Raw genomic sequence first — 18,147 nt, forward strand, 5'->3', positions numbered from 1 at the left:
TACAAACTTAATCACATTATTAAATTACGGATTTTTATGCAAATTCATATACATATTTAAAACGATAATTAAAATAATAAAATCTCAGTAGAAGATTATTTTACTTACAAAGTATTATAGGAAGCACTACACTTTGGATATTTTATATTTTTTCTCATATTATTTACATTCTGTGCAATTTCCTATAAGTACATAAAAATATGCAGTCTATTATTTTACTATATATTGTAATCTAATATTAATTGCATTACATATACATATTTACTTATAATTGATTTATATCTTACAACAATATTTTAATTTTATTTCAAGATTTTTAATTAGTGCTGGAAAATATATTTTTATAAGAATCATTTGTATTATTAATTCACGCATCTAGATTCTCGTTTGGAATTGGAATTTCTGTAATATCATTCGCGTTTGAAATGTACACGTAATTCGAGTGTTTGAAAGATTCTCTTAAGATGTCGTGACATCAGCGTGACAGATGTGTGTTATGATTATTCTGATGCAAAAAAAAATACGTGTAGTTTGACAGGTTTCACTTATATCGAAGTCGATTATACTATTATATTAAGAATATTAAGGAAAAGTTATGAATTCAGTAAACCTTCGGATAACTGTTAGGGAAACCGAAAGGCGATCAGATTTGTACGAAGAGTGGAAAAGACGGGTAAATAATGTAACTTTTACAACAAACGTTGCAATTCTTTTTGAAATCAAGTACTGATACCATCACGTTAATTCAATCCATTTTTAATATTCAATTAAATTAAAATGAAAATCGTATAGTATTTTAAAATTAAAGATTCATTTCGTTAATTATTATCAATTAACAGTTAAATTCATAAATATTAATTTTTTGATGACTCATTCGCCGATTTGTTAAACAATATTAGTTTATTATACTATTATACATTAAAAAAATTCTTGGAATTCTATATTAAATAATAGAATTAGTAATGCAAATTGATTGAAAAGAAACTGCAAATAAAATGTTGCATTAACATAACGTTGCCAATTAATGAGATGTAATTATTCAGTGGAATTTGTCACACCTCCAGCAAAATTTACAATATATATGAATAAATAAATATTGATTTGAAATAATAATAATAATAATGTTCCAGGCTTTTCTAGGCCCACTCCCACAAGGATTTCTTAGATTGGAAGAGCGCAATGCTCAACAACAGCAAGAAGCTGCAGATCAGCAGGCTGCACTTGCTCTTCACCAGCTGCAAATGCAGAACATGCCAACAATGCATGAACCTCATGTTGGTAGACTTAGTATTACAATTGTTCAGGTAATTCTATGATTTTAGTAGACATGTAGGAGTTAATTCAGTTTTAAAAAGTAGTAGTGTATGTTTTGTAATAATATTTTAATCGTAATTTCAAAAAGATACTTCCTATAGGCTAAGCTTGTAAAAAACTATGGGATGACAAGAATGGATCCTTATGTGAGATTAAGAGTAGGCCATGCTGTATATGAAACACACACATGTTCAAACGGAGCAAAAAATCCACACTGGAACAAAGTTATTCAATGGTATGTAATTTGTATAATAAATTTATTATAAATCAAATTTATGTACTTATTCCATCCATCACTTTCTTTTATCTTTTTATTATTTTTATTATTCAGTTACTTGCCACCAGGAGTCTCACAAATATATGTAGAAGTTTATGATGAATGTTCGTTTGTAATGGATGAATTAATTGCATGGGGTCACATAGATATTCCATCAAAGGTCCTCCAGAAAGGGGAGATGCACGAAGATTGGTACATGCTTAGTGGAAAGCAAGGAGACAATCAAGAAGGAATGATAAATTTAGTTTTTAGTTATACGGTAAAAGTTATTAGTAATATAACAGAAAATATATTTAATCTACTACCAATAAGTTAATACCTGTAGTTAATAATTTATCCATTTTGATAGACTAAGTGTCATCCGTACGTGAGTGCACCTCCAATTATGATGGTTCCTTCTTCAACAATGCTTGGCATGACACAGTATGCACCAGTAAATGTTTACACAGCACCTCCTACAGCTGCAGTACCGCCTATTATTCCCAGTTCTATGCCAGATGCTGAAGTTATATTAAAACAGGTAATGTAAGAAGATAATAGCTTCACTCTTTTCCGCAATAAAACAACTTTTGTAATAATGTAATAACTTATAGATTTCAGAGATGTTCCCGAATGTGGATAAAGAGGTAATTAAATCAGTTTATGATGCAAATAATGGAAAGAAAGATGTAACTATAAATTCATTACTCCAAATGTGTGAATAAGTAACTTTTTATGCAACTCGTCATTTAACTCCAAAGGCCATATTTGTATTTTCTTGCTATATTGTATTTGAATGTGTAATATATTTGCAAATTACTACCATGCATTTTATGGTATATCAACATTTAGTGATTTTAATATAAGGGGATCCATAAAATATATTGGGCAGGGAAATATATTTTTTAAAGAAATATCTCTTTTAATCGTTTATATATTCATTCATCCTGTTTACATTTGTTTTCTTCTTATATATACAGCTATATGTTTCGTTCTACATATGTAACATAAAAAATTTCAATTTTCTATATTTACACATAGGAGATCCCGTATTCGTTAAGAAATCTGTATTTAGATCTTACTATTCATAAAAAATAATAAACGTGTACATTTACATATTTTTATTTGTGTATTTGGAAACGAATTACAAAAATATTGTACTCACGCATATTTAAGCAGAATATATCTACAAGTACTATAAAAGTATTCAATCTAATTTTGATTAAAACACAGCATTTGCAAAAATGGAATGGTGGCTTTCAATTTTGCTATAAAGTTAAAACAATATTTCTAATTTTTCTATTAAATGTAAAATATATTAATAATATATCTATGAATTGTTAAGTGCTTCAGTAAATTGTAGAGCTAATTTATCCTTACCTATAATAAATAAAAATTTGTCAACACTTATATAATTTATGACAAAAATCAGTAATTTCAAATTTATCCTAAAAATATTCTTTTTTTAAATTTGAAATTATCCTTATTCCTTTTATAATCCCTATTCCCCCAAAAATAAGGTGTATCAATAACTCTCTTAAACATTTAATAACTCCATAAACTAACTTGACCACATGTAAAAATATGTATTTTGCCAATGTGGCAAGTACTTTTTTATTGGCTCTGTTAAAAATTTTGCTAAAGGTACTCTATTGGAAAGTGCAGTTAGAATCGTATATATTCTAATGCAGCTATACTTATCATAAAATGGAGACTTTAACATGTAAAGGAGCAGAGCAAGTCTTCGCCTGAAGAATTCTTTCTCTTCTTCTTTGCTAAATGATATATTTTTTGTCCTTTTACTAGCTATATTTAAACTGTAAAATAACATTGAGTTTTTATATCATTATATAATTCAACCCTTTTTATGTAGTTATTTGATAAGTTTGGTACTAAATTTTATCTTTTACCTGAGTAAATCAATAGCAAATGATAACAACCATGGTGGCCAACGTTTTTCTCCAGTAAAAGATATACATGCCAAATGAAAAAGTGGTTTCAAAATATAAAGAGTCTAAAAATGAAATAAGAGATATTAATGAATAAATATTTTCTGGAGCTATTATACTTAGTTGGATTTGAATACATTTCTACCTCAGCTAATATTAAATCTTTTTCTGATACTGAAGATCTATTTAAGTTATGATTATTGTCAACATTAGAAGACAATGGTTCCCAAGTACGCATGTGTGAATGCCTGATATTTCTTATACTCCTAACAATAGTGCCAGACCGTTTCAATCTGAATCCTTCGTGTAATTTTTCATCATGTGAGTTGCTTAGCTTTTCTCTGTTTAGTGGCTGTATTGGAGGGCTTTTTATTATACGTTCCTTATACAGATGAATCAGTAGAAGTCTTAACACAGTCCTATGAAGGATTCATTTACAAATATTAATAATTGAGAGGAACGTGTAATCTGAACTTCAGAAATATTATGCTACTTACTTAAATATTTGGACCATAGTGATCATGAACCATCTTCCAGTTTGGCCACATAATTTTTTTGCAGTGATCTCAAAAAGAGCCTCCGTGTATTCTACCACAGTCAACCAAATTTTAATTTTTGATTCGAACTGAGGAAACTGTAAATGAACGCATTTTCCGCTACACATTAACAAATCATTGAAAAATACTATCAAATTCGAAGCTGAGTATAATAACTCCGACCAGAAGGCGGAATTATTAAAATGACCTAAAAAAAATGTTTATTGAATAAAAATCGAGGAGAAAAGTCATCGTATTTGAAGAATAAAAGTAACGAATTTTTCTAACCAGCCGTGAAGTAAGGTAAGCAATGGACCGTATTTTCAATCTCAGATAACAATTGTGGATTTTCTATAACCCATTTTCTATATGGTTCGATGATTTTCAACACGGAAGAATTTACATTGCCCAACACCATTTTGATCTGTTAAACAATCTAATAAAATATGATCTGTGTGATCAATAATAATTAACCTTCCAATATTAATATACTATATTTTATGCAGTATATATAGTACAGGACAAAAATCATTGGTCTCTTCCGATAGATCGGGCAAACAAAGAACATTTGTTTTTAATTTTGTTTTCTATCAGTTGTGATAACGATTTATCATATAATAGAACTCTTGTCAGAATAAACATGTTCTCTATATATATACAATGTAGTATGAGAAATTGCGTAAGATGTATTAAAAGTATAAATATTTTGTAATGAATATTAATGACATAATAATATCTAATAATAACGAGAAGTTAAAACATCTTAATATGATATACAATATTTTATAATTATTCTAAATTTATATTAAGTTCGTTTATATTTATCGATATAATAATTTCACATGTAATTAGAATTAGTTTTTATAATAAATATTAATATCGTAATAGTATTTAGTAACAATGAAAAATTAAAACATCCTAGCATAATACATTTTATTATCATTCTAAACTTATGTTAAATGTACAAATTTACAAATTATATTCAGTCATCGATGTAACAATCGTACAAGTAAATAATTAATTTTCCCGCCTATCAGGTGTATATAAAGTTCTCATAAATTATTGATGGAAATAAGAAATATATTATAATTTTAATTAATATTAATAATTTTGTGCTTTTAATAAAATTCGTTCTTGACAAATTTTAACGTATTTAAAAAGCTTTTAAATTAAAGCTTTTGTTACTATAGCCAAATACCGCCAAAATTTACTCCATGTTATACGGCGAAATCATTAACATTAGCTATTAAAGTATTATAAATCTTTTATTTTCTGGAATTATGAATAAATGTAAAATAACGAATGAAACGAATGAAATCCAAAAATGTACTCAGAACGGTGAAGAACACGAAGAATATCAGTATTTAAATTTAATAAAAAAAATTATAAAAGAAGGGACGAGGAAAGATGATCGTACAGGTGTAGGCACATTGTCCATTTTCGGGACACAGATGCGATTTAATTTACGAGACAGTAAGTATTTTTCATATTTTAATAGAAGTTTAATATCTTATATATTTAATTACAATAACAAGATATTACCATAGATGTATTCCCATTGCTAACTACAAAGCGAGTATTTTGGCGGGGCGTAGTGGAGGAGTTGTTATGGTTTATTAGAGGATCGACAAATGCCAAAGAATTAAGTCAAAAAGATGTTCACATATGGGATGCAAACAGTTCACGTGAGTTTCTAGACTCTTGTGGCTTTACAAATAGGAAAGAAGGAGATTTAGGACCTGTTTATGGATTTCAATGGAGACACTATGGTGCAAAGTACCAAAATATGGATACAGATTATAGTGGACAAGGTAAGACAATAATCGAATATTCCTATGTTTAATCGTACAAATTTAATTATCTACAAGTACACTGAAAGGTTTGTTTATACAGGGATAGATCAGTTAAAACAGGTCATAGATAAGATACAACATTCTCCCAATGATAGGCGAATTGTAATGTCAGCATGGAACCCAAGCGACATTTCAAAAATGGCTCTACCTCCCTGTCACTGTCTTGTACAATTTTATGTGAACAATGGAGAGTTATCATGTCAACTTTATCAAAGAAGCGCTGACATGGGTCTTGGCGTACCATTTAATATCGCATCTTATTCTTTGTTAACTTACATGCTGGCACACATTTCAAATTTAAAGGTAAATTTACAAGAAAGGAAAATTGGCAAAATTTTTTAACAGAAACTTGTATCTTTTTGTTTATTTTTAGCCAGGTGAATTTGTACATACAATGGGTGACTGTCACGTATACCTCAATCACATATCCGCACTCGAGGAACAAACAAAACGTGTGCCAAAACCATTCCCATATTTAAAAATCGTTAGGAACGTTGAAAACATAGAAGATTTTACAGCGGATGATATCGAACTTATCGGATACAACCCACACACAAAGTTATCTATGCCAATGGCCGTTTAAAAACAAAATTGAACACAGAGTACTGACACAAGCTTATGTACACGTTTTTATCTAGAAGTAAGATTCGGTCATTAAGAAAATACATGTTCGATTGATATTAAATTGGTAAATGAATATATATTCATATAGCATTATTATATTTCAACCATATCTATACTTTATTTTCTAATAAAAAGTTTTCGTTCATAACTTTAATAAACTCGTATCTTAATAATTATACATACATATACACACAAAAAAATATATATATATTTTTTGTATATATATATTTTTTCTAGTTATTTATATTTATATCAATTTCTTTCAGTATTATTTTCAAAAGTGGTCCATACATGTCTGTTACAGCTCTAACAAGTATAAACCATAATCATTTCGCCACATTTTGCATCACAGAAACAATCAAGTAAAAGAAGATTTTTCAAAAGGATGTAACTGACAAGCATGGACGGTAAAAGGCCTTATGTAAGCAACTTTCAGAATTTAACAAATTATTTTACTTTTATACAGTGTCTAGGTCCAGTACTATCTTAAATCATATATATAATTATCTATTGAAAATATTATTTTCTCGCGTGATTGTAGAAGGAAATAAAAACGTTTCTAGTATCTTTAAAGTGATATTTTAAACGAACATGTCATATTTAATTTGGTTGATTTAAAAAATAATCGAAAGCGTTTAAAAAATGTGAGAAGAAAGTTAAGAAAATTCTCTGGATATTAGGGGCTAGCACATCTTTGTATCATTAGACGATGAAGTACTTAATTGATGCAGTTGTTGAGTAATGGCCAGAGTGCCACTTTCACTTACTGTAATAGTTATCCAAATAACATCTAAATTTTAAAAAAGGGATTATTACTAAAAGATAATATCACAGATGAGTAACAACAAGAAGGTAAATGATTTTACCTCCAAACAAGATTTCTGTAGATTTTACCATCATCCTCCATTTACTTTGAAATGTACCACAATGTGGAGGACTTTGAAGATCCACGCTCACCTCTGTTATTTCTCCTGGGCCTAGAGATGGGACTGGTATTTTTGTACATTCACCCATTTGCACTCCTCCTATATATTGTAAGCAAACTCCATCAGGCCATGCTTCTCTACCACTGTTTTGTATATGCCATGATTTTCGAAAATTAGTAAGTGGTGGTATTGATTCTCCTTCGCCAATGGTGCTATCGCTTATCAGCATCATACAAGGAAATTTATGTTGAACTGGAGACTCAAAGTCAAAGTAGCTACAAATTGCCGCTTGGAGATTCCTAAAATTTTATGTAGATCATTTGCACGTACATATACATTTACGTATTTATTTATGTTTCATCAACAAATGTCTATACAATAGTTACCATATTTGTCTTTCATAATTACAGTTTTAAAGAATAAGTTGATATTCTAATGTAGCAGTTACTCCATTGAACAACAATTTATGTAATACATGAACAATAACTGAAGAAATTGCAAATGTTATGCGAGTGTGAGTTGTCAGTGATATAAATACATAAATAAGCAAGGATGGATAAGACAATACAACAAGTAAACATGGCGACGGTAGGGTTAGGTCGGTGGACTAAACTTGACCAACGTAGAACGATTACAAGTGGGAGAGTATCTCACCAATTATTCATATCCAAAAAGAACTCAGCAGTAGTTTCGTTGAGCTGGCTGCCAGCCAGCAGCTTCTGCAGCTGCTTCACCAGATCATCTCTGTCGGTGGTGCCTAGACAACTAAACTGGTGAAGCAAATGCTGGTCCACGTTGTCCATGTTCATAATGTATTTCGTCCCTCGTTCAATACTCCATGTAATGGGAACTGTCACACCGCGAGTCCGTGAGACTTCTCTGTTCTGTTATCGTTTGATCTTTAACTGCAAATTTTAAATGTCATTCTTCATGACGTTCATCCCTGCCATAGACATGAAAAATATAGACCGCGGGTGTCAAATGAAGAGCATGGTCCTCGTTAAAAAAGAGATAGACATATCTAACGTGGTATCACTATCTCTTTTTAACAGATACCATGCTCCGCCCATAGAAAAGGAAAGAGAGACGCGTTATTTATTTCTCTATCTCTTTTTTAACGAAGCCCATTTTCTCAACACGGCATCCGCGGTCTATACTTCTGATGTCTATGATCTGTGCGCAGTGGATACATACACTTCACACTCTACCCAAAAATGTACCGATTATGAGTACAGCCCCGTGGATGGTAAAAATCCGACTCTGTCGCCTTCTATCCCTTTATTTGCGTGATGTCACCTTGACCTTGAACGCTGCTAGTCTCCGTGTTTCTACAGCGAATAAATAAATACGCAAAACGGACGTCGATCTCTTCTTGAAATCAACTCGTCCGCAGCGTCAACGCGGTCCTACATACACGCAACTTGGGTTGCATATATGCAGGGGTCAAATGAATTTTAATTATTAGCGTATTATGATCAAGTAAAATATAATTTATCGTAGATTGTAGATTCTTATGCGTTTATCAAAAATCTACAAATGCAAGAATGCACAGAATGCAAATATATGTAAAGGACATAATATTTATTTTTTTATTTATTATTCTTATTCTTTACCTTTCAATTTAGAATGATTTCCGGTTTGCATTTCTTCATTTCTTGAATCTATTTTTTAAATCTGTTCTTTAAACCTATTCTTTCCTATCCTTTTCTATCCTATCTATACTGTTTATATCTTTAACTACTATATCACTTATATTTTCACAATCTAAGAGAACATAGTACAAAAACATAACATACAAAAATATAAATTATAAAACATTTAAAATGAAGCACTTGTTATAATATTTAGTGAACAAAATAAATTTTTATGTATAAGTTCCACTTTCTTAGTTATATTATTAAAGATATGAAATTACAAATCATATTGTTATAAATACTTCAATTTCTTGAAATTTACAATAAGAGAGAATGTAGAAACAAAAATGAATGTAAATAATCCTAACCGATGTAAACTGTTCGGTATATCGATACGGAATACATATAGTGATGAATAAACATACAGATGAATTTACATATAGTGATGAATAAAAGTGTAAATCTGCAAAAGATACTATCCTTTAGCAAGATCTTTTTAAGACTTCTAAGTCTAAAGCTTATGTATATCATAAATAGAGTTGGAGAGATATTTATGCAAACTAATATCTTTAAGAATAAAATTTGAAAAATGGGACCTAAACAGAAATTTTTTGCATCTATTAAATATCATAACAGATGTTACATTTTGAATATTTCATATATTTTTGCATATTACGTGCATTTCTGAAGTTTCCCATAAATGAATAGATATCCGCAGTCTAATCATAATTTATCATTAAATACACAATGAACTATTTTAATTTTATTTTAACAAGCAAAGCAATAAGCTAGTAGTGATATAGTAACCGATATAAGAATTATAATGAGAAGAAAAGTTTCAATTCCTTAAATAACGATTATTCAAAATAAAAGTCGTATATACCTTTATTTTATAAGTTTATTTTATAAGTTTGTAAGTATTAAAATATAAACTATTCTCATCTTTTATTTATTACAGTATGTGTAATAACATTTCTTGTTTTTGTTACGTGAACGCACTTAAGCGCCAAATCTCTGTTGCCGCACTGCGCATGCGCCTACGACCCCTCCTGCATCTGGTCTCGAGGATGCGTGCGCATCACGCCGCGTAACAATTGAAATACGAAAGAGAAGACAGTCGCGATCCGAAGTTGATCATGTAGATATTCCAAAAACGTCCGATCGCAAGGTGATTTCGCGTACAAAGTGGACAAAAAGGAATGAGTGTCGATTGAAAACGGGAGTGCAGTTCGCAATGAGACATATTTGAACCGTGTGAACCAGTGGCTATCGTTAATTAGTCGCGAGTTCTTCATCACCGATAATCCCAAGCTTTTCCTTTTTTCTTTTTTTTTTTTTTAGAGAGAAACGCGAGCTCGTGCATCGATGAAACGTTCAAAATCCTTGGAAAATTACTTTCATATTGACGTTAGGACATCGTGATGAAAGTTGGAAGTTATTTTACGATTAATAGCTCCGTTTCGACGATCGCGGAATAATTGGTGATAATAATCTCGTCGAAATCGAGATACTGGGAGAATTAAGGTAAGTATAGGTGGATTTGATATTGTGGCCAATTTGGAGTATCATTATTTAACCCATTAAAGACCAAGCAGTAAAATACATGCATGTAATATGTAAAAGTTGCGTAAATGCTATTAGAAAAACGTAAACAAAGCAGGTTATTGTTTTATCAGGTTACAAGAAGTATATTAAAATAGTAGATACATTACAGAAGTTCATTACACAAATCGAAGGTACAATAAGAATTTCACATGAAAAAAATGATACATCATAGTGTTATAAAATACTTTAATTTTTTTTTTTTTTAATTTTATGAAAGTATAAAATTTAGATAAAAGAAGAAATAATAACAAAATTAAAATATTCCATATTACAAAAGTATACAATGTACATTCGATAAAATCTGCTAATGCAAATCAATTGAAACAAAATTACAAACGAAATGTATTAGCGCAACTTTGATTCTCAATGGGTTATCTACGCTACTTTTATATTTTCGTGAATTCTATAGAGTTTTCACGAGCCAGCTCCAATTCATGGTTTGTGCCTAAACTTGATCTTTTAATTCAGTCGTCCTTAAGAAACAAATTCATTCAATTCAATATCGTATACAGCGAATACATTGAATGAATTTGTAAAAAGAGAAGAACGAATGAAATTTATCAAATTATCACTTTATCGCATGTTTCCATAACGTTTTCTTCATGTTTGACACAGAATTGTAGGGACGTTGCTTAATACGCGGTTCTTCCATTTTCGTGATGCGTATCTAATACACGTATTTTGATAAATCGTTATAAATAAAATCACACGTACTAGGCAAAATGACTGAGCTGTAACTGATACAAAAGCTGGAGTATGGGAAAGTATGGAAATTGGGTTTTGATAATGTTGCCATTTGCCGAGAAACACTATCAGTCCTATTACTAGACTGCGGATTTTTATACATTTGTGAAAAATTTGGAGGTGCAAAAATGCGTATAATGTATAATGCAAAGATATGTAAAATATTCAAAGAAGAGTATTTATTATAATATTTAATACATGAAACAAATTTCTATTCAGATTTCGCTTCTTTAGTGTTAATACTTTAGTGTTAATGTTCATAAAAATCCGCAATTTACTTTCCTGGCACACCATGTACATATAAGCATTAGTATAAGAAATGAACTGAAACTTGCCTTCGACAGCATGATTGGGCCGTCCTCTGGCACGGGCGGTGTCCCGGAGCACGAGTTATCGGACAACCAGTCCCGTGTCGGGAAGAAACGCATCTTCGAGGATCTGGATATCGAGAGCTTCTGCGAGGAGGTCCAGAACGGTCACAAACGGTATCAGTATCAAGAAATCGAAGCTCCAATGGAAGTAGTCGCCTCCAACCAAGTAATAGGAGACACCGCGGCTCTATTCTCTCCGTTATCGGCCCAGGAAGCCGTCGACGAATGCCCAGTCGCTCGATTGGAAGTACTTCTCGTGGACGGCACTAATTGCACCTGGACAACCGTCTCGGAGCTAGAATCCCAACAAAACATTGTCGATATCGCGGCTTCACCTACCACATCCTCCTCGTCGTCCGAACACAGGCAAGAACAAGTGATCCAAGAGATCCAAATCGAGGAAACGAGCTATCCTATTGGCTCTGACTATTGGGAGCCAGTTGTTACCGTTCCATCGCCTAATATGCAACAGGGCAAGACCGATGCGTGTTCTAGTAGTCATCATCAGCAACAATTTGATGATCAGGAGACTGGAAACCTTTCCTGGTTGCTGGATTTCAAGTTGGATCCGTTTATCGAGGCTGCTGACGAAAAGTCCACTGTACCTTCGCCCAAAGATGTTCACAGTGGTGTGCAGCTATTCAAGATATTGTCAAACCTTTATGTTTAATATTTAATTACTTGATAAGTTCTCAAAGTCTATTACCTTCAAAACTAAGCTAAAAAATGAGAAACTTTTATTCTATACTTCTTACTTTTACATAGGAAATCGCATCATGCTATGTATTTAGAAAATTATTCACCAATATAGTTCGAAGAAATCATATGTTTCATATTTTTTACGCAGGGAATAAGACAAGGGTAAATGGACGTTCTTATGGATCTACTTACGTGAACGACGTGAAAAGGAGTTACAACGAAAACGGATCGTCACATCAGGAGTCGAATCATAGTTACTCTAGCCTGGATAATAGAAATTTTGCGTCTTCTCGATGTAACGGCCCAAAGAAGCCGCCTTTCACGTACACAGAGCTTATCGAACACGCTCTTCGGGAAAGGGGAGAGCTCACGGTGTCAGCTATTTATCAGTGGATCTCGTGAGTACTTTCCAAGAGTATTTGAACCCCTCGGAAGCCACACTCGTCAATTCAATGAAAAAGAAAGTAGAAAAAAGGAATTATTATATATTCATTTTAGAATATATATATTTATTTTAATAGAACAATTTTCAATAGACTTTGTATGTAAACCACTAGAACTTTGTATAAGTACTGAATTTATAAAATAATAATTAGTAATAATATCGTAATTAATAATTTAGGTATTTATACAAATTCATATTTTTGAAAGAATGAATAGAACATAAGTAGAATTTTCTTAATGAATATTTTCTTTGGATATCTTGCATCTTTTCCCATATCAAGTACATTTCATAAATCTTTCTATATTTAAATTTCCTAGAAACATTCATAGTCAAGACACTAATCTTTATTATCAAAATTATTTGTTGAAAATTATCTGTGGTAAGCCTTGACCCAAATTCTCCATGAACACAAAATCCACAATGTTCTATCGAAATTAAGTTAAAATACGAGAATAGAGGATACGGAAAAGAATACATAAAATTTTAACTAAATTCACAGATATTAGAACTATAAGAATGAAATACAATTATGTACTAGATAAATATTGTAAGAGGAGGATTGAAAATGAGTTCAGGGGCTCGATTATCTATATTATCTATATTTGACAAACCTTCGATCGAACAGGTGAAAGCACAGAACCAGTAAATTGTGCACATTCGTGTTGGTGGAAAGTAGAGGGAGGGTTGAAACGAGCAAAAGAGCCGGTACCAGCTGGTACCACTGCGTAGCGAGGGCAGCGGTGCCAAGGGGTACCATCTAAGAACGCGACCCTCCCCGACCAGCTACCCCGCATCGACGCGGACCACGTTCTCGTAAATTCGTAGAAACTCGTTTCCTACATTTCCTACGGTTCGAAGGAGAACCATATATACCGAATGTATTACATAGTACACTTAGGATGAATCACTTCCAGGGAGATGAATTCGATACTTACAAATCTACAAAATGACATTTTTATAGATACATTTGATCTTTTATTTTATTTTCTCCCTTTTGATTTCTTCTTTTTTATGTATTTAATGTATGTATTAATGGTATTGGTTATTTAATGAAGAGGATCAAAGTGGTTTAATAATATAACTGATATACAAAATTCTCTTTACTGTATAGAACAATTAACAAATTTATTCTTTCTGAAAGAAATCAGTTGTTACACTGGGTATTTTGCACTCATACTTTTAGTATATTGGATAGTTTTTGATATTTTTAACTTATTTTTGGTAATTAGGTCACATATACCAAACAAATTTTCAAATTAAATGATATTTCATATTATTTGAAACCAACCATAATGAAAATCAATAAAAATCTATAATGTAAAGGTGCATTGTTCTTTTTTTGTTTGCATAATCATTAGATACATGTATGTAGTTATTGGATCAGATAAAGTTACTATTTAAAGCCTTGTGCTTGGAGCGTTCCAGCGGGTCTTTCGTCTTTTCCTAAAGACAGAGAATTAATTAGGGGAGTGTGTAACACTCCGTGACGTCGCCGCAAGCAGGTGAAGAAAATTGTTCTCGTGGGGTGAGCACGCTTGTCGACGTTGAACCGACAAGTGACAGGAACTATTTAAACGTCTGTCATTATGCAAATGTAGACATTCACATGATTATTTACTGCTCATTGAATAAGTGACAAAATTAGAATTTTTCTATATAGTAAATTCTATATTGTAAAACAATTTTTATAAAATTTGTCAACTCCCGCCTAACTTACTTATTTTTGTTTACTATATTTGGAAAATTAATAAATTATCTTTCTTATTATATCTAGAGAACACTTTCCCTATTACAAAAGCAACGATGACCGTTGGAAAAATTCTGTGCGGCACAATCTCTCCATAAATCCCCACTTCAGGAAGGGATCAAAGGCACCACATGGAGCTGGTCACTTATGGGCCATTGCGAATCGCTCAGGAGATCCTAGACCTAGACAATCCATTAACAATTTTAACACTAATCCTTCCATAAAGCAAATGAGCAAGAATACTCTTGAAGTTGAAAATCTGAGAAAGAACATCAGGTAATTAATCACTGTTTAGATAAAAAATTCATGATGGAATGTTTATTTACTTTAACCACTGACATTTTCAGTGAAATGAATCCAATAGATGAAGTAGAAGCGGCAACTGCCAGCATTACACAACAGTCTTCAGAAGAAGAGGCTGATAATGTAGTGAATTCTGTGACGCTAGAACACTGTGCTGAAGAAATCCTTAGTGGTATTAAGAAGGAAGTAGAGGTACAATATCTTGTACCTATGATAGTCTCCAACAATGAACATGAATCAACCCAATCCAATCAACAAACACAGGAGCTTCATTATCCTGTGAAAGAGAGTGGTAATCGAATTAATTAAACAGTGAAGCTTTTATGAATAAGAGTTCAACTTTGAATGTTATTGATTAAGTTGGCAAATATATCTTTGTAGATTTCCTTAACCCAGTATCAAAGGAAGTGGTTGCAGAAGAATGTGGACTTATCAGTGAAGGTTATCTAGTCACAGACCTAAATCCTACTACTTTGGGCCTGAACATGGTTGAACCAGAAATCATTACACCTGAAAATCTTTTTGGAGAGGAGTTAAGTTTCCAGTTCTATGAATTGTCGTCTCCATCGCAAATTCAATCTGCCTGACATATGGGGAAAAACAAGTTGCGATTAATTGTAATTGACGAGCTGCACGTACAAAACAATCAGGGCTGCGATCAAGTGGAAAACAGAGAAGATATTCATGGTGGTATCGATGAAAAGGAATTTCAAGAATCAATGGTTGAAAGCTGATTTTTTTTGACAGTACTACAGCAAGTCTCATATGATAATCAGAGCAAAAATGGTTATTACATTCCTTTGAAGATTCTCGAAACCTATGAGTGAGCAAAGTTGAATGAAATGCAGCATATTATTGCTCCAATTGTGCCTGGATATGTGTCTTATCGAGTCATTTAATACTACATATTAGTATAGTTTTCTTTTAGCCCTTACAGAATAATATGTACCGTTTTTTGTATTAGTAAAAGAAAATACAATATTTACTACAAGCTGTAAATATTATTATTCTTTTAAACTCTGATTACTTTGAAAATTTTATATACGAAGAAGTAGGAATTCAACTAACAGTGAATGTTTGTAAAGTGTTCATTTTACTATGTAGAAATTATTTTACAATACAACACGTTTTCATCAAACTGTCTATTCCGTAGGTATTTAATTATTTTTGTTGAGAATCTGTTTCATCTTCATCTTCCTCTGCCTTATTACTTTCAGATTCTCTAAGCAATCGTTCTGCTATTTTCTTTTCTCTCTCCAATGCCTTTGCTTTCTTCAGTTCCTTCTTTAACTTCTTCTCATCTTTTTCTGCCATTTTCACTGCCTCTGTTAGTTTTGTTTGGGACATAGATCCTTGAGCTATCAGTTGATGTCTAATCTTTTCAATCTTACGTTCCCTTAGCTCTTTAGCTTCCAATTCTGCCTTCTGCTTTTGAGCTATTTTTTCTTGTACCTGAGCTATTAATTGCTTCATAGTGGCCATTTTCTTTTCTATTTCTGCTTGCCTATAGAAAGATATATATTTAGACATTTATTGTTACATTATAGTATATATATATATACTATTATATATTATATATACTAGTATATATATATATGTTACTATTTTTACATACCTAGTTAACAATGCTTCTTCTTCCATTTTCTTTTTTTCTTTAATCTGTTGTAATCTTTCTTGAATATTTAATGGATGTGCAAGACTTTCATATTCTTTCATGTCTTCTACTTCTTCAGGAGTAGGCCAAGCCAATCCTGCAGGTTCTCCTAAAGCTTCCATTCCATACCTTCCTAATATTCGTTTCTTGTATTTGACTGTCTCATGAAACCGATCTTGTGGTTCATTGTAAGGCTTTTTCCCTAACAATATATTCCTATGTGCTTCTGTAAGTCTTGATTTATTTCTCTTTCTTTCTAACTCAGCATAATCTTTCTCTTCTATAAGGACAGGTTTCTCCTCAGCGGATTCAATAATTGTACTTCCCTTTGAAAAGTAATATCTTGGACCAATGTTTTGAAATTTTAACTTCAATGGTACATTGAAAATTAGCTGTTTTATAGACATTTTTTTGCCCTCCTTTTGTTTATTTTCGCGTTGTTTATTATATTAATAATGCAGAATTATTAACAACTTTGGAATTAAGTAATGAAAAATGTTTCCCTTATTTAACTAAATCATCGAACTATATTGTTCTTTGCAATTAATGAAAGTTATAATTAATATTTCTTATTAAGATCATTAAATCTATCTTGCAATACACTAAGTGAATATGAACATAAAGTAAATAGGTTATGTCAAGTTATATATCTAACTATATATATATGTCTAACTATATATATATATGTATATGTCAGGTTAGGCTATGTAGTATAACAACGTCTGTATGTTCAACGAGCTTGTGACGATGTTGATGATATTGTGAATTTAATATTATAATAATATATTTTACAATAATTAGTTTAATAGTTGATAAAATGGGTCGATTAGCAGAGGTACGATATTTATTAATATTAAATTATATAGATTATATGTTTTGCAATGTAAAATATAAAACATAACCTATTATCGAAACTTTATTTTATATGCAGGTGATTAGCGAACAATCATCCGAGAAATGTAAAACTTTTGTATTCATGGGTGAAGGTTATACTTTGGGAAATTCCTTAGTAGCAGTAATCTCGCAAAAGTACGCCGCATTAATTAGAACGTAAGTTCAACCATAAATAGACCATTAATTATTAATCATCTTTATTACAGTCCTGATGTGGAGTTTTGTGCTTGTTTCGTCAATCATCCTGCAGAAGGAAACATATACTTGAGGATCCAAGCGAAAAACGGAAAAGCTGTAGACATACTACGAAAAGGATTACAAGATTTTGAAAAGATTTGTGATCACACTTTAGAAACTTTCAACAATGCTTATGAACAGTTTAAGACTTCTAGAGATATGTTTGTAGATAGTACATAGAGTAGTATTTTTTACAGAAATAAATAATTTATTTGATTTTTACTTTATAACTATTATTATTTGTGAATATTAATATTTAACTAGATAATATTTTACAATTTTTTTTATATTACATGTGTCTTTATATACCATAAGTGCATAAACATCTACCAGTCTACCTACAAAATATGGTATGT

At 31.3% G+C, this 18,147-nt stretch overlaps 7 protein-coding genes across 10 annotated transcripts; 4 read left to right on the top strand and 3 right to left on the bottom strand.

Annotated features, from left to right (window-relative positions):
* Positions 1 to 464: 464 nt before the first annotated feature.
* Positions 465 to 2,470, top strand: LOC138188298 (toll-interacting protein). Its single transcript, XM_069129936.1, has 6 exons — positions 465 to 673; positions 1,131 to 1,304; positions 1,416 to 1,549; positions 1,646 to 1,850; positions 1,941 to 2,111; positions 2,185 to 2,470. Exons 1-6 carry the CDS (start codon positions 596 to 598, stop codon positions 2,293 to 2,295), a joined length of 873 nt encoding a protein of 290 aa, XP_068986037.1. The 5' UTR covers positions 465 to 595; the 3' UTR covers positions 2,296 to 2,470.
* Positions 2,471 to 2,486: 16 nt separating this feature from the next.
* Positions 2,487 to 4,624, bottom strand: Pex16 (peroxisomal biogenesis factor 16). The gene is made up of 5 exons (XM_069129933.1): positions 4,344 to 4,624; positions 4,017 to 4,263; positions 3,665 to 3,938; positions 3,481 to 3,584; positions 2,487 to 3,387 (listed from the first exon to the last, which is right to left on the bottom strand). Exons 1-5 carry the CDS (start codon positions 4,471 to 4,473, stop codon positions 3,132 to 3,134), a joined length of 1,011 nt encoding a protein of 336 aa, XP_068986034.1. The 5' UTR covers positions 4,474 to 4,624; the 3' UTR covers positions 2,487 to 3,131.
* Positions 4,625 to 5,249: 625 nt separating this feature from the next.
* On the top strand, positions 5,250 to 7,187 carry Ts (Thymidylate synthase). Of its 3 annotated transcripts, none has more exons than XR_011175456.1 (5): positions 5,250 to 5,528; positions 5,603 to 5,866; positions 5,949 to 6,211; positions 6,282 to 6,596; positions 6,837 to 7,187. XR_011175456.1 is itself a non-coding variant. In XM_069129935.1 (4 exons), exons 1-4 carry the CDS (start codon positions 5,336 to 5,338, stop codon positions 6,489 to 6,491), a joined length of 930 nt encoding a protein of 309 aa, XP_068986036.1. In that variant the 5' UTR covers positions 5,250 to 5,335; the 3' UTR covers positions 6,492 to 6,611. The 3 variants fall into 3 exon arrangements, 1 of the variants encoding a protein (XP_068986036.1); XR_011175457.1 differs by having other exon boundaries at positions 6,282 to 6,548; XM_069129935.1 differs by lacking the exon at positions 6,837 to 7,187 and having other exon boundaries at positions 6,282 to 6,611.
* On the bottom strand, positions 6,243 to 8,851 carry LOC138188301 (protein ILRUN). Of its 2 annotated transcripts, XM_069129940.1 has the most exons (4): positions 8,653 to 8,851; positions 8,113 to 8,363; positions 7,399 to 7,757; positions 6,243 to 7,322 (listed from the first exon to the last, which is right to left on the bottom strand). In XM_069129940.1, exons 2-4 carry the CDS (start codon positions 8,265 to 8,267, stop codon positions 7,216 to 7,218), a joined length of 621 nt encoding a protein of 206 aa, XP_068986041.1. In that variant the 5' UTR covers positions 8,268 to 8,363; positions 8,653 to 8,851; the 3' UTR covers positions 6,243 to 7,215. The 2 variants fall into 2 exon arrangements, with proteins under 2 accessions (XP_068986041.1, XP_068986042.1); XM_069129941.1 differs by lacking the exon at positions 8,653 to 8,851 and having other exon boundaries at positions 8,113 to 8,477.
* A 1,144-nt stretch (positions 8,852 to 9,995) lies between these two features.
* LOC138188438 (uncharacterized) lies at positions 9,996 to 15,992 on the top strand. The gene is made up of 6 exons (XM_069130205.1): positions 9,996 to 10,616; positions 11,786 to 12,441; positions 12,660 to 12,909; positions 14,731 to 14,979; positions 15,051 to 15,298; positions 15,388 to 15,992. Exons 2-6 carry the CDS (start codon positions 11,787 to 11,789, stop codon positions 15,591 to 15,593), a joined length of 1,608 nt encoding a protein of 535 aa, XP_068986306.1. The 5' UTR covers positions 9,996 to 10,616; position 11,786; the 3' UTR covers positions 15,594 to 15,992.
* Positions 15,993 to 16,078: 86 nt separating this feature from the next.
* On the bottom strand, positions 16,079 to 17,314 carry CRIF (growth arrest and DNA damage-inducible proteins-interacting protein CRIF). The gene is made up of 2 exons (XM_069130206.1): positions 16,622 to 17,314; positions 16,079 to 16,510 (listed from the first exon to the last, which is right to left on the bottom strand). The coding sequence occupies exons 1-2, from the start codon at positions 17,065 to 17,067 to the stop codon at positions 16,168 to 16,170; spliced, it is 789 nt and encodes a 262-aa protein (XP_068986307.1). The 5' UTR covers positions 17,068 to 17,314; the 3' UTR covers positions 16,079 to 16,167.
* A 54-nt stretch (positions 17,315 to 17,368) lies between these two features.
* Positions 17,369 to 18,013, top strand: l(2)37Cg (RNA polymerases I and III subunit AC2 l(2)37Cg). Its single transcript, XM_069130217.1, has 3 exons — positions 17,369 to 17,495; positions 17,592 to 17,689; positions 17,761 to 18,013. The coding sequence occupies exons 1-3, from the start codon at positions 17,478 to 17,480 to the stop codon at positions 17,969 to 17,971; spliced, it is 327 nt and encodes a 108-aa protein (XP_068986318.1). The 5' UTR covers positions 17,369 to 17,477; the 3' UTR covers positions 17,972 to 18,013.
* The last annotated feature ends 134 nt before the right edge of the window (positions 18,014 to 18,147 follow it).

The sequence above is a fragment of the Bombus flavifrons genome, chromosome 16, assembly GCF_040668555.2.
Source record: "Bombus flavifrons isolate JBK064 chromosome 16, iyBomFlav1_principal, whole genome shotgun sequence".
Taxonomy (NCBI): Eukaryota; Metazoa; Arthropoda; class Insecta; order Hymenoptera; family Apidae; genus Bombus; species Bombus flavifrons.

Coding starts and splice junctions, on each gene's coding strand:
- CRIF (XM_069130206.1), bottom strand. CDS start 17,067: ATGTCTATAAAACAGCTAATTTTCAATGTACCATTGAAGTTAAAATTT. Junction 16,511..16,621: donor GAAGAAGCATTGTTAACTAG/GTATGTAAAAAT, acceptor ATCTTTCTATAG/GCAAGCAGAAATAGAAAAGA.
- Pex16 (XM_069129933.1), bottom strand. CDS start 4,473: ATGGTGTTGGGCAATGTAAATTCTTCCGTGTTGAAAATCATCGAACCA. Junction 3,939..4,016: donor ACTATGGTCCAAATATTTAA/GTAAGTAGCATA, acceptor AATCCTTCATAG/GACTGTGTTAAGACTTCTAC. Junction 3,585..3,664: donor AAGATTTAATATTAGCTGAG/GTAGAAATGTAT, acceptor TTTCATTTTTAG/ACTCTTTATATTTTGAAACC.
- Ts (XM_069129935.1), top strand. CDS start 5,336: ATGAATAAATGTAAAATAACGAATGAAACGAATGAAATCCAAAAATGT. Junction 5,867..5,948: donor TACAGATTATAGTGGACAAG/GTAAGACAATAA, acceptor TTGTTTATACAG/GGATAGATCAGTTAAAACAG. Junction 6,212..6,281: donor CACACATTTCAAATTTAAAG/GTAAATTTACAA, acceptor GTTTATTTTTAG/CCAGGTGAATTTGTACATAC.
- LOC138188301 (XM_069129940.1), bottom strand. CDS start 8,267: ATGAACATGGACAACGTGGACCAGCATTTGCTTCACCAGTTTAGTTGT. Junction 7,758..8,112: donor TTTTTGGATATGAATAATTG/GTGAGATACTCT, acceptor ATAAAATTTTAG/GAATCTCCAAGCGGCAATTT. Junction 7,323..7,398: donor TACAGAAATCTTGTTTGGAG/GTAAAATCATTT, acceptor TTTAAAATTTAG/ATGTTATTTGGATAACTATT.
- LOC138188298 (XM_069129936.1), top strand. CDS start 596: ATGAATTCAGTAAACCTTCGGATAACTGTTAGGGAAACCGAAAGGCGA. Junction 1,851..1,940: donor ATTTAGTTTTTAGTTATACG/GTAAAAGTTATT, acceptor CCATTTTGATAG/ACTAAGTGTCATCCGTACGT. Junction 2,112..2,184: donor CTGAAGTTATATTAAAACAG/GTAATGTAAGAA, acceptor AATAACTTATAG/ATTTCAGAGATGTTCCCGAA.
- LOC138188438 (XM_069130205.1), top strand. CDS start 11,787: ATGATTGGGCCGTCCTCTGGCACGGGCGGTGTCCCGGAGCACGAGTTA. Junction 14,980..15,050: donor AATCTGAGAAAGAACATCAG/GTAATTAATCAC, acceptor TGACATTTTCAG/TGAAATGAATCCAATAGATG. Junction 15,299..15,387: donor TTATCCTGTGAAAGAGAGTG/GTAATCGAATTA, acceptor ATATCTTTGTAG/ATTTCCTTAACCCAGTATCA.